General features: G+C 42.3%; 1 protein-coding gene across 2 annotated transcripts in view; it reads left to right on the forward strand.

Annotated features, from left to right (window-relative positions):
- hecw2b (HECT, C2 and WW domain containing E3 ubiquitin protein ligase 2b) overlaps positions 1 to 16,190 on the forward strand; it is a 75,597-nt gene that overhangs the window by 52,387 nt on the left and 7,020 nt on the right. For both annotated transcript variants that reach the window (XM_085398750.1, XM_085398751.1), the window contains exons 15-27: positions 867 to 1,052; positions 1,270 to 1,422; positions 1,573 to 1,675; positions 1,811 to 1,907; positions 3,556 to 3,639; positions 3,842 to 3,951; positions 4,551 to 4,671; positions 8,312 to 8,425; positions 8,501 to 8,653; positions 8,801 to 8,899; positions 9,958 to 10,087; positions 12,531 to 12,677; positions 12,806 to 12,920. In XM_085398750.1, coding sequence (XP_085254876.1) covers positions 867 to 1,052; positions 1,270 to 1,422; positions 1,573 to 1,675; positions 1,811 to 1,907; positions 3,556 to 3,639; positions 3,842 to 3,951; positions 4,551 to 4,671; positions 8,312 to 8,425; positions 8,501 to 8,653; positions 8,801 to 8,899; positions 9,958 to 10,087; positions 12,531 to 12,677; positions 12,806 to 12,920 — 1,612 coding nt within the window. The remainder of the gene's footprint in view (positions 1 to 866; positions 1,053 to 1,269; positions 1,423 to 1,572; positions 1,676 to 1,810; positions 1,908 to 3,555; positions 3,640 to 3,841; positions 3,952 to 4,550; positions 4,672 to 8,311; positions 8,426 to 8,500; positions 8,654 to 8,800; positions 8,900 to 9,957; positions 10,088 to 12,530; positions 12,678 to 12,805; positions 12,921 to 16,190) is intronic.

Consider the following 16,190-nt stretch of genomic DNA (forward strand, 5'->3'; position numbering starts at 1 on the left):
GAGATATGACGATTCGAATATGCCTCTCATTACAGAAATCAAGCGGTGATTTTGAACAAGCTCTCCATTGACTTTCTATGGAGAGTTTTGCGACTTTGTGTTGGTCTGAGGAGATTTGCCAAAATTCTATAAATCCCATAACAATGATAGTGACATTTTCGGAAAGCCAGCAAAAATACCTACGTTTTGATGTATAATTTGTGGAAGTTGAGTGAAAATTGAGCAAGTAGCAAGAAGTTTTTCGGAAATGAAGAGAAGACTGCAAAACCTTCAGTGGCACACTGGAAGCCAAGTGCATAGCAACCATAACAACGCATGTATTTTGTGAAAAATCACAATTTTGCAACTGAAAACTTTAAGAGGCATAAAAGTAGAATTCAGCAGAATTCTCATATTTAATTTGACCAAACTTGAGGCTTACTGACAGACTGACATTGCCATACAAATAAAATGGACAAAATATTTAACGTTGTATGTATGCGATAGATAGAATAAATTGTAATCTTTTGAAATACTTGATGGTGCATACTGAAGGTGTTTACTAGGTTATTAACAGCATTAGAAAAGCCTCACACACATACTGTAGTAACTGCAGAGGCTCCATAGTGTATTTTCGTAACATGCAAAAGACTCAAATCCCAGACTCAAAGCTTCAGCTCATACAAAACAGCACCTATATTGTGTAGTGGTTGTGAGTAGTAAGCACAACAGCCATGCCCTTTGCTTTCCCTCTGAAATGTGTGCATACGATAGTGACTACATAGTGTAATAGTAGCACAAGGCACTTAAAACTTACTCTTTTCTTGATGTGTTTCCTCTGTGCTGAATCTCCTTCCTGTCTACTGGAATCTATTTCCTGGTTCTAGAGTGCCTACCACATGTTCACCACCAACACATGTCTGAAGCATATGATCAGTAAGGTTCGTCGGGATGCTCATCACTTTGAGCGCTACCAGCACAACAGGGACCTGGTGGCCTTCCTCAACATGTTTGCTAACAAACAGCTGGAGCTGCCCAGGGGTTGGGAGATGAAGCACGACCAGACCGGCAAGGTAGGGCTGACACTGTAATCAGTCAGTGCCCCAATGTCTACATTTCATGACTTTTTGAGGGTCTGAATACAGTTAAACTGTATTCAGATCCTCAATAGTATCTAACTGTTCTACACTTATTCTGTCAAGTATTTCTTACTTTTTAAAAACTGTAATCAAATTAAAAATGATTAACACTTGACAGCTTGTATGTGTATCTGTGTGCACACCCATCTAGCCTTTCTTTGTAGACCATAACTGCCGTGCCACTACGTTCATTGACCCCCGGCTGCCTCTCCAAAGCTCTCGGCCGCTGAGCCTCCTCGCTCACCGCCAACACCTGACTCGCCAGCGCAGCCACAGTGCTGGAGAGGTGACCACTCGGCGACTGGTAAGGGACACGTAACGATCATGGACAACAGAAAGTACAGCTACTTAAATTGGTCCTCTAATCATAACAGGAACAGTTACATGTTTTCTTCCTCCACTTACATATCATGTAAACCTGGGCAGCATGTTTATTGACATCCTGTTTTTATAGCTGGGTGAGGACCCTCGTCATGTTAGCCCACCTGTTCTTCCACGACCTTCCAGCACCTTCACATCTGCCAACAGAGGGCCATGCCAAGACTTAATACCAGTGGGTTAGTGCATGCACAAGCACACACACACACACACACACACACACACACGCACACACACACGTGCACACACACACAAGAATCTGAGAGGAAGAGATGAATACATTTGACAAAAAATTTCTGTTCACTTTTTTCTAGCTTACAATGAGAAGATTGTGGCATTTCTACGACAACCAAACATCTTTGAGATTTTGCAGGAGAGGCAGCCTGACTTTAACCGGAACCATGCACTCAGGTACACACATACAGAAATGCACAGCTTGGCGTTTATATAATGCTTTCCTTAATCTGGTGACTAGATTTTTTCTTTGTTCTCAGTTACTTTGATGCAATGGCATCTGCTGTGATACTTACACATAATGGCCCCTTAAGTCTTGCAAGTGTTTGTAATAGCAGAGAAATAATCACTACATTTTGGGCATGTCATTTTCAAGCACGAACCCCGGGTTGTAAAAGTTTAAGAGTGCTATTTTTCATGCTTAAAATATATTCAAAAGACATTTCTCGTGCCAGGACTCCACAAACTCCACAAACAACACCACTATGTGTCATTGATGCAGAGCTTTGCTGCCGCACCAATATGGGAGGAAAAACAGCTTTTCTAGATGAAATGTCTGGTACACAAACATTATTTGAAATCATCTTCACTATCCAATCCCTCTGATCCACATCTCCACCGCCTTAACCCTCAGACCTGTCGTCTGTTCCCACGGTTTAAGTCGAGTTTAAGTGCAAGAGTTTTCAGAAAACTCCACATAGACCTTATGATTGCTCCACGGGTCTCAAATGACAAAAAGAATAAAAATGAAAAATCCAAGTTGGTAGATATTTCAGTCCAATTGGGCATAATTTGTTTTCTGTTTCATGGTATAGAGATTGACTTCCTAAAAGCGGTGGTGATCTTGACAGATTTTTACTGAAATATTATTTTTGAGCTAAACTTTATGAAGACATGTTGAATGTGGCTCATTAGGAAAAACCCAGTTAGAACTTAAACGTGTTTTAAGTAGCTTTGATGAGGAACACGATTCAGCTTGCAGGAAACAAACTACAAGAATCAACTTCATACATTAGAGACCTTAGACAAGATGAAAAATATTGCTGTGCCTTGGTATCATATTTAGAAACATTTAAGTATTGCAAGAAAACCTAATCGTCAGAAGAGAAAATCATCAAAGCAGGAAGCAAAGTTCATTGTGCTACTGCTACATTTTTTTTCCATTAATTTTTGAAGTTTTACAACATAATAATCAAAGACGTGCACAAACAGCAAGTGCCAAAAAATGAAAATGGAAATAAAAATCAATAATAAAATGATGAAACATTTACAAAAACATATTAGAAATTAATTAAGATTATTGTTAAATGAATATTTAAACTATAAATTGATACAAGCTGAAAACACTAGCCCTAAAATCTGATCATAACCTTCAAATACGCCTGGAAATGTGAAAAGATCAATGCAAAATGTCCTGACTATGATAAATCTGTCGTTGCAAACACAAAAATAAAAATTGCAATTTTCTGGAGACCATACTGCAACTGCAAACCAAGACTTTCCAGCAGAAACTGCTTTTGTCTGCAAGAAGCAGTCACAACACACAAATAATATGGACTGATTCTTATATAGCGCTTAATCTACTCTCTCTGAGCACTCAAAGCGCTTTACACAGCCTCATGCAGGACTATTTTCTGAGTGCTTTCTGTCTAACGCACACATTCATACTCCAGTGGTTGCATCGGAGAGCATGGGGTTCGTACAGAGACTGGAGCAGACTGGGATCTGCTCCAGTTGTCCCTCAAGTAGCCAAAGTCAAAGTGAAATACATGCATAGGATACATTAATGAACAGCATTGCCATTGTAATGTTGCTGTGACAACAGGGAGAAAGTGCAGCTGATCCGCACAGATGGAGTGTCAGGATTGGCCAGGCTGTCGGGATCTGCCGACCTTGTCATGTTGCTAAGGTGACATATTTCTGCTTTACCTCCTCTGTCTTATTCTTTTTTTTCTTGGCTTTCCTTTTTCTAATCGGACTAGTTGTGTATCCCCTTCTTGTTATTACCTTTTTTTTTTTCATTTTCTCGCTGCTCTGCTGAAGTAATTGCATTTAGTGAATTGGTTTCTTTTTTATGTCCCTTCATCCCCTCTCCAACCTTCCATCTGCAGTCTCTTTGAAGAAGAAGTGATGTCCTATGTGCCTCCTCATGCCTTACTTCACCCCAGCTACTGCCAGTCACCTCGGGCGTCACCTGTCTCTTCCCCACAGAATTCACCTGGTAAAAGATCAACAGAAAAGTCATTGTGAAAAAACCCAACACATGCAAAAAATATTATCCACAAACCCTCTCTCACAAATTCATATGGAACCTTTTACTGTGTTTGAGCCCTGCAGAGTACTTTGCTGATATTTTCGTTAAGTGCACTTCACATTGCTGTACAGCTGATTCACGTAGAATATCTGGATTGGCCAACTAGGAAATGTTGACCTTGAACTGAACTCAGAACTCCAGTTCAACTGAAAGAAATTGAGCTCTGAGCTAAAATGAATGACTTTTCACACCAACAATAAAGACTTAATGTTTCTGACAACCATTGGTAAAATCAGAACACAGCTAGTCATGTTAGAGCAGGTTGTTCACTAATCACAGATTTAACTGATCAGTTCATTGTCTGTAAAGTGCAGAAGCTGAACCTGCAACCCAGGTTACAAATAAACACCCTTGTATGACAGCTGCACCACTGTTGTTGTGCATGTGACGAAATTAATTGGCATATTCTTGCTTGGTAGAATTCTGCACATATAAATGAAATTTCTGCTTTATCTGTCAGCTTGTTGACATAACCCATCAAAGTAAACATTTAAGTGTGTGCGTAGGTACTCAGAGAGCTAATGCCAGAGCACCAGCACCCTACAAGAGAGACTTTGAGGCAAAACTGCGAAACTTCTACAGGAAACTGGAAACTAAGGGCTATGGACAAGGACCAGGGAAGCTAAAGTAAGTCAGCAGCTTTGACTGTAGAAGGCATCCTTTCTCATCATTTTTTATTTACCGTATTTTCAGCACTGTAAGGCACACTTACACATCGGGTGCGCTTATGTATGAATTCTGGTTGTGCTTACTGACAACGAAACCGATTTATTGCAGTACACGGCGCTCAGAAATCTGTTAGAAAATGTTTTAGCAGGACTTTGCAAAGCTACAAAGCCGCACCACTGGATGGATTGTTGGAGCATTATGGCTACTGTAGTCAGGAGCCTCGCGGAGGAATCTGGGTCCAAAACGCCGTCGGCTTCAGGTCCAAATTCTGTCTAAATTCTTTCATCTTTAATAAAATGATCAGTGTTGCTGCTTTACCAGGTGTAACAATTACAAGTATTTATTACAATTAACGGAGTTAGAAGTTAGCAGGAAGTTAGCTCGCTAGCTTCCACCTAAACATGAGCATGTTCTGACTGAGAGATTTCTGAAAAATTCAAACGTACAGCTCTGCTGTCACTTAAAACATAAATGAAGACAGAAAACTAAACAGCAGTGACATTTGTAGGGTTACTGAAGTTGGGCTAGCTGGTATATAATGATGTGCTAACCCAGGGGTCAGCAGCCTTTAAGACCCAAAGAGCCATTTGGACCCAGTTTCCACGCAAAAGAAAACACTGGGAGCCGCGAATACTTTCTGACATCTAAAATGAAGATAACACTGTATGTATTGTTGTTTTACCTTTATGCTTTGTGTGAACAACTAAGGTGTGTTGCTTATGAAATCCATGAAGTGCTACAGAGAAAATTACATTTTATTTATGTAATGAACACATTTGAACTCTTAAAGAAATATAACCAAAGGAAAGACACCCAGCTGAACTAAAATGATCCAGCAAACAAAAACTGCTGTGAGCCACCCTTATATCGCCTTTGTGCTTTTGGAGCCTTGACCTGACTTTTAAAAAATAATTGGAAAAAAAGCTCGATGCTGCTGAAAGATGCAAAATAGATATTTGCAAAATTCTGCCTAAATATGTATTTTACCTGGGGATGGGTATCGTTTAGGTCTTATCCGATACCAGTACCAAACCGGTACTTTTGAAACGGTGCCGGTGCTTAAACGGTGCTTAAAGAATGGAGAACACACAATTGGTCCAAAAACCTCTCATGTTCACGGTGGAGAACAGCTGCTGACATAATGTGGATCTGAAGATCCATAACTGACCTACCTGGGGCTGAAAGTCTCGATAAATGCACGGCGTTTCGGCGGGTACACCGGCTTCCACGAGTGTGACGCTTATTTTGAGCGATGAAAAAATAATATAATATAATTTCATTTTTATATTTCAATATCACAATAATCTTCCAATTTAGAACTACAAGTTAAAAAAGAATATAAATAAAATACACTTCAGCTAATAGCTTCTAATTTATTTTCCCAAACCACGCAGAGCCGCACTATAAGGACTAAAGAGCCGCATGTGGCCCCGGAGTTGCAGCTTGCCGACCCCTGTGCTATGTGATCGCTAAGTTAGCATAACTCCCTTAACACTGGAGTTATTCCTCCATCCCTGAAAACTGCTTCTGTCACTCCAATTCTCAAAAAGCCTGGTGCAGATCCCAATAGGTTTGATAACCTCCGTCCTATATCCAAGCTCCCCTTTATTTCAAAGATCCTTGAGAAAGTTGTTGCCTCTCAGCTTCACTCATACCTCAATAACCATAATCTCTACGAACAATTTCAATCTGGTTTCCGCCCCATCATAGTACAGAAACTGCCTTGTTAAGGATTACCAATGACCTTCTGATGGCAGCTGATTCTGGTCTTTTACCATCCTCATCCTTCTGGATCTTAGTGCAGCGTTTGACACAATTTGTCATAATATCCTCCTGAGCAGATTAGCATCCACTGGCATTAGTCACACCCCCCTTGCCTGGTTCACCTCCTATCTCTCAGACCGCACTCCGTTTATCCAATTTAACTCATTCACTGCCAGCCATTGGCAGTGAATGAGTTAAACCCATTGACTCATTCACTGCAATTGACGGCTATAGACGTCAATGGCAGTGAATGAGTTAAATCCCATTCTTCAAGTCTCTATCCTGTTTCTGCTGGTGTGCCCCAGGGTTCAGTATTAGGGCCTCTTTTATTCATTATCTACATGCTCCCTCTTGGTCATATGTTCTGAAAATATAATACCAATTTTCATTGCTATTCTGATGACACCCAGCTCTACATTTCCTCCAAACCCAATTCATCCCTCCCACCTACCTCCCTCTCAAACTGTCTTATGGAGATTAGATCCTGGTTCTCCTCCGATTTTCTCAACCTTAACAGTAATAAAACAGAAGTTTTACTTGTTGGCACGGCCTCTACCTTAACCACAGTTGTTCCATTAACATTGAAAGTTCTCCCACCCTCCCCTCCCCTCAGGTTAAGAGTTTGGGTGTCATACTTGATAATACTCTCTCATTCCAGTCTCACATGAATTACATAACCCGGTCTGCTTACTTCCACTTACGTAACATTAGCCGACTCCGTCCCTTCCTTACTCTCCATGCTGCTGCCGTCCTCGTCCACAGTCTTATTACTTCCCGGATCGATTATTGCAACTCCCTCCTATTTGGTCTCCCCAATAAGTCCCTCCATAAACTTCAACTTCTTCAGAATTCTGCTGCCTGGGTCATAACTCGCACTCCCTTAAGAGACCAGATGACCCCAATTCTTCAACAGCTTCACTGGTTGCCCATAGAAGCCAGGATAAAAATCTTAGCTCTCACGTTTAAGTGTATTCATAACCTTGCCCCTCGTCATCTCTGTGATCTGCTTCATATCACCACAGTTTCCCGCTCTCTCAGATCTTCATCTGCCACTCATCTTGTTGTTCCTTCTGCTCGCCTCACCACTGTGGGGCTCAGAGCTTTCAGTCGCCCTGCTCCTCGGCTCTGGAACTCACTTCCTTCAGCCTTAAGAAATATGGATCCCCTTCCCTTATTTAAATCACAACTCAAAACCTACTTGTTTGAACTGGCTTACTCGCTTTAATACAGATTTTACTTGCTGTCAAATCATGTTTTTTTGTTTTTTGTTTGTTTGTTTGTTTTTAATTTGTTGTTTGTGGTTTTCTGTATTTTAATTTATTAGAATCTATTTTAATCTACTATTTTATTTGATGTCTTTTTCTCTTGTAAGGTGACCTTGGGTTTTAGAAAGGCGCCCTCAAATAAAATGTATCATTATTATTATCATTATTATAACATAAACACAGTGAAGTTAGAGGAAGAACACTAACCTTTTTCCACTCGATGAAAGTTAACGTGAGGGTTCCTGATGGTTAGGGACAAATGTAATCACATGGCAGGATGCTGTAAACGGACCAAACTTCAGTCAGGAGAACAACTGAGATAATCCATCCACAATACGAGGTTAGTCATTAATATACTGCAACAACAGGGGAATAGAGCAGCTGGAGAGAATATGACATTAATGAGTCAATGGTACGAAAATGAAGCAAGCAAAAAAAAATGAACTGAGTAAAGTTTGACTTATCTGCCTGTTTTGTTTCGCTTAATGCGCCTTATGTTCCGATAAATACAGCACTCTTTGTCTGCTGGGAGTTGTCTGTCTTCACTCTTGTCTGTCTGTCTGTCTTAGACTGATCATCCGTCGCGACCAACTCCTGGAAGATGCCTTCAACCAAATCATGTGTTACTCCCGGAAAGACCTACAGCGGAGCAAGCTCTATGTTAGCTTTGTCGGGGAGGAGGGGTGAGTGTCTGGGAGGGGCAAGGAAGGGAAGAAAAGAAAGAAAGGAAATCTAAAGTCTAAATGTGTGTGTTTCAGGTTGGACTACAGCGGGCCCTCGAGAGAATTTTTCTTCTTGGTTTCCAGAGAACTGTTTAACCCTTATTATGGTCTGTTTGAGTACTCTGCCAATGACACCTACACCGTTCAGATCAGTCCCATGTCTGCCTTCGTTGACAATCACCATGAGTGGTAAAAGTCAATTTGAAACCCCGCCCAAACACACACACACACACACACACACACACACACACACACACACACACACACACACACACACACACACACACACACACACACACACACAGTATTTAACTTTTGTGTTTGTGTGTGCCTCAGGTTCCGATTCAGTGGTCGCATTTTGGGAATGGCTCTGATCCATCAGTACCTGTTGGATGCCTTCTTCACCAGACCCTTTTATAAAGGCCTACTTCGGATGTATGTTGACACACAATACTCAAATGCACATGAAATGTCTGTATGTATACGCCCACCTGCCATTTTGTTAGGTACGCCTGAGCAGCTGCTCGTTAACACATATATTCTATGTTTTCGCTCGTCTTGAGTGATATCACATTCTTAATCCAGGGTTTAATATTTTGTGGGCCAACATACTGCAGCTATAACTATAGCTGCTATAGAAGTGTGTTCTGGGTCAGTGTGTGTTTACAGCACACGCCAACCCAGCCCATCTCCAGCCCTCTTGGCATTTCTTCAGCCTTGGGCCGATCCCTACTCTCCAGGCCCCAGCAGATACTAAAATAAGGAGAGGAAAAAACAATCAGTCCAATCAGAATCAGCTGTTTCTGCCCTGACGCTGTCCCCTTCCCCTGCTGCTGAACCCCAAACCACACCAGCCACAGCAGTCTTCTGACAGCTGTCCAGCGCACCTATTGAGCCAATAATATGACAGCAACTTAATGCTTGTAGACATGGTCGCAACAACCATCAGAATGGACAAGAGAGGTGATTAAGTTACTTTGAAGTGTCATTGTTTTTAGTGTCACACCGGCTGGTCTGCTATTTCAAAAGCTGGGAATCTAGGATTTACAGAGAATAGTATGACAAATATAGAATATCCTGTGAGTGGCTGTTCTCTGAACATGTGTTGATGCCAGAGGTCAAAGGACAATGGCCAGAGCACTTCAAGCTGATAGTAATGTGAAAATAACCAACCAACCAAAGCAGGCAGAGGAGCTTGGTGCAGATGCACTACACCAGGTGCCACTCCTGTCAAAATCTGTGAGGAATGTTTCTAGCATCTTGTTGAATGTCTGGCATCAAGAATTATGGCAGTTCTGAATGCAACAGGGGTCCACCTCAGTACTAGAAATACGAAATACAAAGTGACTAATGTATACACAGTTTGCTGAAATATATATATGTACATTTTTAAACAGATTTTAACTGTGAACAAGAGCCAGTGTGAGGATAAGTTAATCTGTATGTGGGTCTAAGACAGCAGACACACATTATCTGCCTTTCCCAACTTGTAGTCCCTGTGACCTGAGTGATCTGGAGTATTTGGATGAAGAGTTTCACCAGTCTCTTCAGTGGATGAAGGACAACGACATAGACGATATGCTGGACCTCTCCTTCACTGTCAATGAAGAAGTTTTTGGACAGGTCAGTGTATGTAGGTGTGTGCGTGCTTGTGTGTGTGTGTACACCAACTATACTTTCAACAAATGGGGGTGGCTGTTGCTCAGGACGTAGAGCAGGCCATCTATTAATCGGATGGTTGGTGGTTCCCTGGCTGCTTCGGTCGACATGCCAAATACGATACTTATGTGTGAATGTTAGATAGTTCAACGTGACTTAGAGAAAGCAGAGTGCTTGTGTGAGTTGGTGACTGAGGCAAATTGTATTGAGGGCTTTGAGTGCTCAGGTAGAGTAGAAAAGCACCAGTCCAATTACCAAATTAAAATACACAACTTGGGTACAATCCTGGCCTCACACCAAGCCAACATCCCAGATGCCTTGGCAGTGTAAGGAGTCTCACCCGTCTCTCCAGTGGATGAAGGTTACCGAGTGATTTGCCAGTTTTATCAATCCTTTTTCATTATTTTACAGTCGTTTCATTTACTTTGAGTTTTTGTTAACTTTATTCACTAGAGGTCTTCATGGGGCCTAAACAATTCTGACCAACAAATAAACAAACTTGACCAACCAAGGGTGGGCAATCTGCAACACCAGACAACATCACATGCTGTCACCAACACCAAGTTTGGTAATGTGGGTGTTGCACAGCACTGTCCAGTCAGGTAGCATGCTGTTCACGTCTGTAAGGGAATATAATGAATGAATGAATGAATGCTTTATTGGCCATATGCAGGTTGCCCCACAGAGGAATAGGACCCCCCCCGACTTACACACACAACAACAAGACAACACAAGGGAATACAGTCGGAGATCGGCAGCGTTGGGAGAATAACACTGAAAAAATTACACAACATTGGGAAAAGTACAAGAGGAAAAAAAGAGACCTCTTCACACGCTGGGCAACCTATGGGAGGACAGCATGAGAACAGGAAACAAAAAAAAACTCCTCTGCACAGAGAGCACATTAATGTCCACATCACAACATCAGAGCACATGACAAGCCACAGGGGATGGATAGGGGGTGGGGGGTGATTCGAAGGAACACATCAGTCGTCCTGCACCATGCTATCATTTCAGCGCGGCACGCAGACCCGCTGCCTTCCCCCGCAGGAACAAGCATCGAAGGCGTTTGGAAGGGAGGGGGATGAGTGCGTGCTTATCAGTGTAAGTGTGTGTGTGTGCGTGTCCATAGTTCAGCTGAGACAGTGTCCTTCGCTGTATCAGGCTAAGTAAACAGTCCTCCAGCCGATCCAGGTGTCCTTCATGGGATGGGAAGAATAGTCATCACACAGTCGTTATCAGGGAGTTGTTTTGGTGGGCTCCAGCCTTGGGCCTAGCAGCTGGCGCCGTGGTGTCCAAATGTAGAATATTGTTGATTTCTCCTTTATGCGAGCAGCGAATTTAGCACTCTGACACTGGGGCCTCGATTTCCCGTTGGAGCGCTGCGAGCCTCCCCATGATGGTATCAAGCTTCTGTTCCGTGGTGTTGTCATTCTTTTGGTTCTGAGACCCCACAGCTGCAGTGAGCCGTTCTGCGATGTTATCCAACTTTCGCTCAAGGGTGTTATTGTGAGCAGGCCCCTCTCTGATGTATCCCATCATACGCTCAATGGTGTTAGTTTGAGTCTTCACGGCAGCTGTAAGCGTCTCCAAGGTGTTAACCATGCTGCGTTCGGTGTGGGAGGCCGCGCCTCGTCCCATCGCTTCAATTCCAGCGGTCAGCTTAGGGGGGGTTTGAACAGCTGGTTCCGCTCTCTTATTTCTCCGATAAGTCAGGGCCAAGCCAGCTCCGATCAGCAAGAACCCTGTTATCATGGTTCCGAATAGGTAAATATCCTCAGCGTCCTCGATAGACAGTCCCGCCAGGCACAAGATCCTCCAGGTTTGCCACCCATCCATCGTGTATCCGGCAGGGAAAGTCCCTCCAGGGCACTCGGGCTCTCCCGAGCCCAGACTTCTCGTTGAGAAGAGGGTGTCAATAGCGTTCAGAGACCAGTTGATCAAATCCATAATTCTCTGTTAGGTTTTAGAGAACGACAGTGAGAGACTGTTCCAGGGAAAGTAATGCACGCGAGACAAGACAGGACACAAGAGGCTAAGCAGGGAAGATAAGGGGAAGGAGGAGAGGAGAAAAGTGCGACCGCCTTCACCGAGAGCCAAGTAAGAAAGAGCCAATGTAAGATAATTGAAAAATAAAGATACTAGATTTACTTTCATCATCGAAACACTTAGAAAAATGTTGTTGGATATATGTGAAGATACAGAATGTACTGCCAATATACGCTGTTGCAAATAACAGGGTAGAAAATCTCGAAATTGGATTTGAGAACGAAAAGTGATTCTCCTGCAGTTTGAACAGTGGTGCAGAGGAGGAGGAAAGACACTCTAGCTTGAATCTCGTTAACCGTTCATGATTTAGAAAGGAAACAATCCCTGATATCCACCAAATAATTGTGTTTTGCCATAGATAACAGAAAGGGAGCTGAAGCCCGGTGGAGCCAACATTCCTGTCTCAGAGAAGAACAAGAAGGAATACATTGAGCGCATGGTAAAGTGGAGGATAGAGAGAGGAGTGGTGCACCAGACTGAAAGCTTGGTCAGAGGCTTCTATGAGGTATGGCTTAGTGTGACAGAGTTTTATATATATTTCACATGTTATGCATCACCCAGTTTATCTCTAGTGCCCCTAAATGTACAGTGTAAAAAAGATCTCACTGTTTTACATTTTGAATGTTTTTGCAGGTGGTGGATGCCAGGTTGGTGTCTGTGTTTGATGCTAGGGAACTGGAGCTGGTAATTGCAGGCACTGCGGAAATTGACTTAACAGACTGGAGGAACAACACTGAGTACAGAGGAGGTGTGGAGGAAGCTAAGAATGAATGTTTGTTTTTCAGGATAGATTTGTTTAAACCTTTAGATAAAGTTTAAGATAAAGTGTTGTCCTTACAATTAACTAAGGCAGGTGTCAGCAAACTTCAACATCAAAAGAACAGGAGAAAAGGATCAGCTGGGGACAGACAGGTGGATCACAGATCTAACTGGGGGAGGATAAATGAATACATATAGCATGTGTGTTAATAGAGTTATGCAAACTGCCAACCTGTGACCCAGGGGAAAGAGAATCTATTACCTGCTATTAGTTATTTATTACAGTCGCAGTTTTATGTTTGAGAAATACTAGCATTAAATTCATGTAACAACCAATAAGAAGCTGGAAACAAAAGGTAACTAGAAAAATGCATTTTCTAAAGACACTGCAGCGTGAATGCTGATAGCTGAATGTTTTGAGCTGAAATGAATGTTGCTGAATGTTGTTCTGAATTCTTCACCTGAAAACTAAAGTGCAGAACTGTTGAAAGCTGACGTTCACACAGAAGAAGTTGAAAAGTAGCTGAACATGTTTAAAATTTATATTAGAAAAAGCTGAGTAATGACAAAAGAAATTTAGAGTCAGAAAACATCTGAATGAATATTAAAAGTTCATATTCTTTTAATCACTGAATGACTGAAATGTGGGAGGATTCACTACAGACAGGTAAATGCTGCAAGTTCTAGTCATTCAGTCAGAAAAGATGATTCTAAAAGTCATCATCTGACTCCAACTGCCCAGATCTGAACCACCTGTGTGCAGAAGACAAATCCACCGATGAACAATAAGCTTGAATTTAACGGGCCAAGCAGAATGCTCTGATCAGATGGCCTGCACTAACTACAGACATACTGTGTCTGTGAAGGTTCTCAGTCATCCAGGTCTAGTCTAAGGAGCTTGGAGAGAAAAGCGTCTGGACTTCTTTGAGTTGCTTGAAGACGTTTCACCTCTCATCCGAGAAGCTTCTTCAGTTCTAAGGTCAAATGGTGGAGAGTCCCACATTTAAACCCCGTGGGAGTTTCCCCCCACAGAGGGACAAAAGGACCCCCTGATGATCCTCTAATCGCCTGAGCCAAGGTGTGAAAGCGGGTGTGGGTCCCAATCAGCCAGAGTTTCGGGTGAGCTCATTGAAAGAGGAGTGAAAGAAGCCATCTATGTCCACTGTGAGCGACCATCTTTGAACAGAGGGCGGGGCTTAACACACCAACTGTCTGCCATCTATAATCCAGTTTTGAGATCCTTCCCAGACGCCTTAACGCCCACTCACATCCTGGGCCATCTGACCTCAGGAAATCACATGATAAGGTGGGGCCAGGTTTCACAATGAGCTCACAGAGACAGAGCTCATTAAGCAGGCAGGTGTGAGCCTGGTTGCTATAGCGACTCCAGCCAGTGGCACCACACACACACACACACACACACACACACACACACACACACACACACACACACACGAGCGCCTGTCTGCGTGTAAACAGAAAAGTGACCCTGAGACAAATTGGGTCAGTTTTTCCAGGTCCTGTTGAGACATCAGATCTTTTATCCTTGATATATTCTTGAGGTGATAGTAAGCTGACTTTGTTATTGTCTTAATGTGTTTTTCTAAGTTTAGGTCTGCATCCATCACTACACCCAAATTTCTCGCCTGGTTTGTGGTTTTTAGATGTATAGATTGAAGTTCTCTGGTGACCTGTAATCGTTTTTCTTTGGCGCCAAAGACTATTACCTCAGTTTTGTTTTGTTTAGCTGGAGAAAATTGTGGCACAACCAGTCATTAATTTCCTCAATGCATTTACCAAGAGCCTGTACAGGGCCTCGGTCTCCTGGTGACATTGTGATATATATTTGTGTGTCATCTGCATAGCTGTGATAGTTTATTTTGTTGTTGTTTATAATCTGTGCCAGTGGGAGCATGTAGATGTTAAACAGAAGGGGTTCCAAGATGGAACCTTGGGGAACTCCACATGTGATACTTGTCTGCTCAGATGTGAAGTTACCTATTGATACAAAGTATTTCCTGTTTTCTACGTATGTTTTGAACCAGTTTAGTACAGTTCCTGAAAGACCTGCCCAGTTCTCCAGTCGTTTGAGTAATATGTTGTGGTCGACTGTATCAAATGCTGCACTGAGATCCAGTAAAACTAGGACTGACATTTTTCCACTGTCTGTATTCAGACATATGTCATTAAACACTTTGGTCAGAGCGGTTTCAGTGCTGTGGTTCTGTCTAAAACCTGACTGGAAGGCATCGTAGCAATTATTCTGTTTTAAGAAGTAACTGAGCTGTTGAGAAACTGCTTTTTCAATGATCTTACTTAAAAATGGGAGATTTGAGATCGGCCTGTAGTTGTTCATTTGTGTCTTGTCAAGATTGTCCTTTTTCAGTATAGGTTTGATTACAGCAGTTTTTAGTGATTCTGGAAACACACCTGATAATAAAGAAAAGTTGACGATCTGTAACAGGTCTGACTCTAAAGTCTTTGAGACCTTTTTGAAAAAACTTGTTGGCAGGACATCTAAACAGCAGGAGGAGGAGTTCAGTTGACCTAAGATGTCCTCCAGGTCTTTGCTGTTAATAGGTTGAAACTGTTTCATGGTGTTTAAACAGTTTTTTGGTGGACACAGTATATATCCTGGATCTGCTGTTGATGTACCAATTGCTTGTCTAATCTTTTGGATTTTGTCTGTGAAGAATTTGGCAAAGTCATTGCAGGCCATGGTTGAAGTTCAGCTGCCACTGGCACAGGAGGGTTTGTTAGCCTGTCAACTGTAGAAAATACGACCCGAGCATTATGGCTGTTTTTAGTGATGATGTCAGAGAAGTAGGACCTCCTTGCACTCCTCAGTTGTAAATTATAATTGTGAAGTTTCTCTTTATAGATGTCATAATGAACCTGGAGGTTTGTTTTTCTCCATCTGCGCTCAGCTTTCCTACACTCTCTTTTTTCTTTTTTCACCAGTGTGGAGTTTCTCCATGGAGACTTTTTCCTTCCAGAGATAACCTTCACCTTAATGGGAGCAATAGTGTCCATTACATTTAACATGTTAGCATTGAAGCTATTGACGAGCTCATTGACTGACCCTCTGGACAGGTCAGGTGTTAATGGGAAGACCTGGTTAAAGATCTGACTACTGTCTTCAGTTATACACCGTTTTGTGATCACTGCTGTTGATGTATTTGTGTGCGCTGAAATTTTACTTTCAGGGTCTTTAGTCCCTTTGTCCTGAGGGTTGTCCACATGGATGTTAAAATCCCCA

Source organism: Rhamphochromis longiceps, linkage group LG23 (genome assembly GCF_057381845.1).
Source record: "Rhamphochromis longiceps isolate RC_006_pf linkage group LG23, R_longiceps_female_GT1.1, whole genome shotgun sequence".
Lineage (NCBI taxonomy): Eukaryota > Metazoa > Chordata > Actinopteri > Cichliformes > Cichlidae > Rhamphochromis > Rhamphochromis longiceps.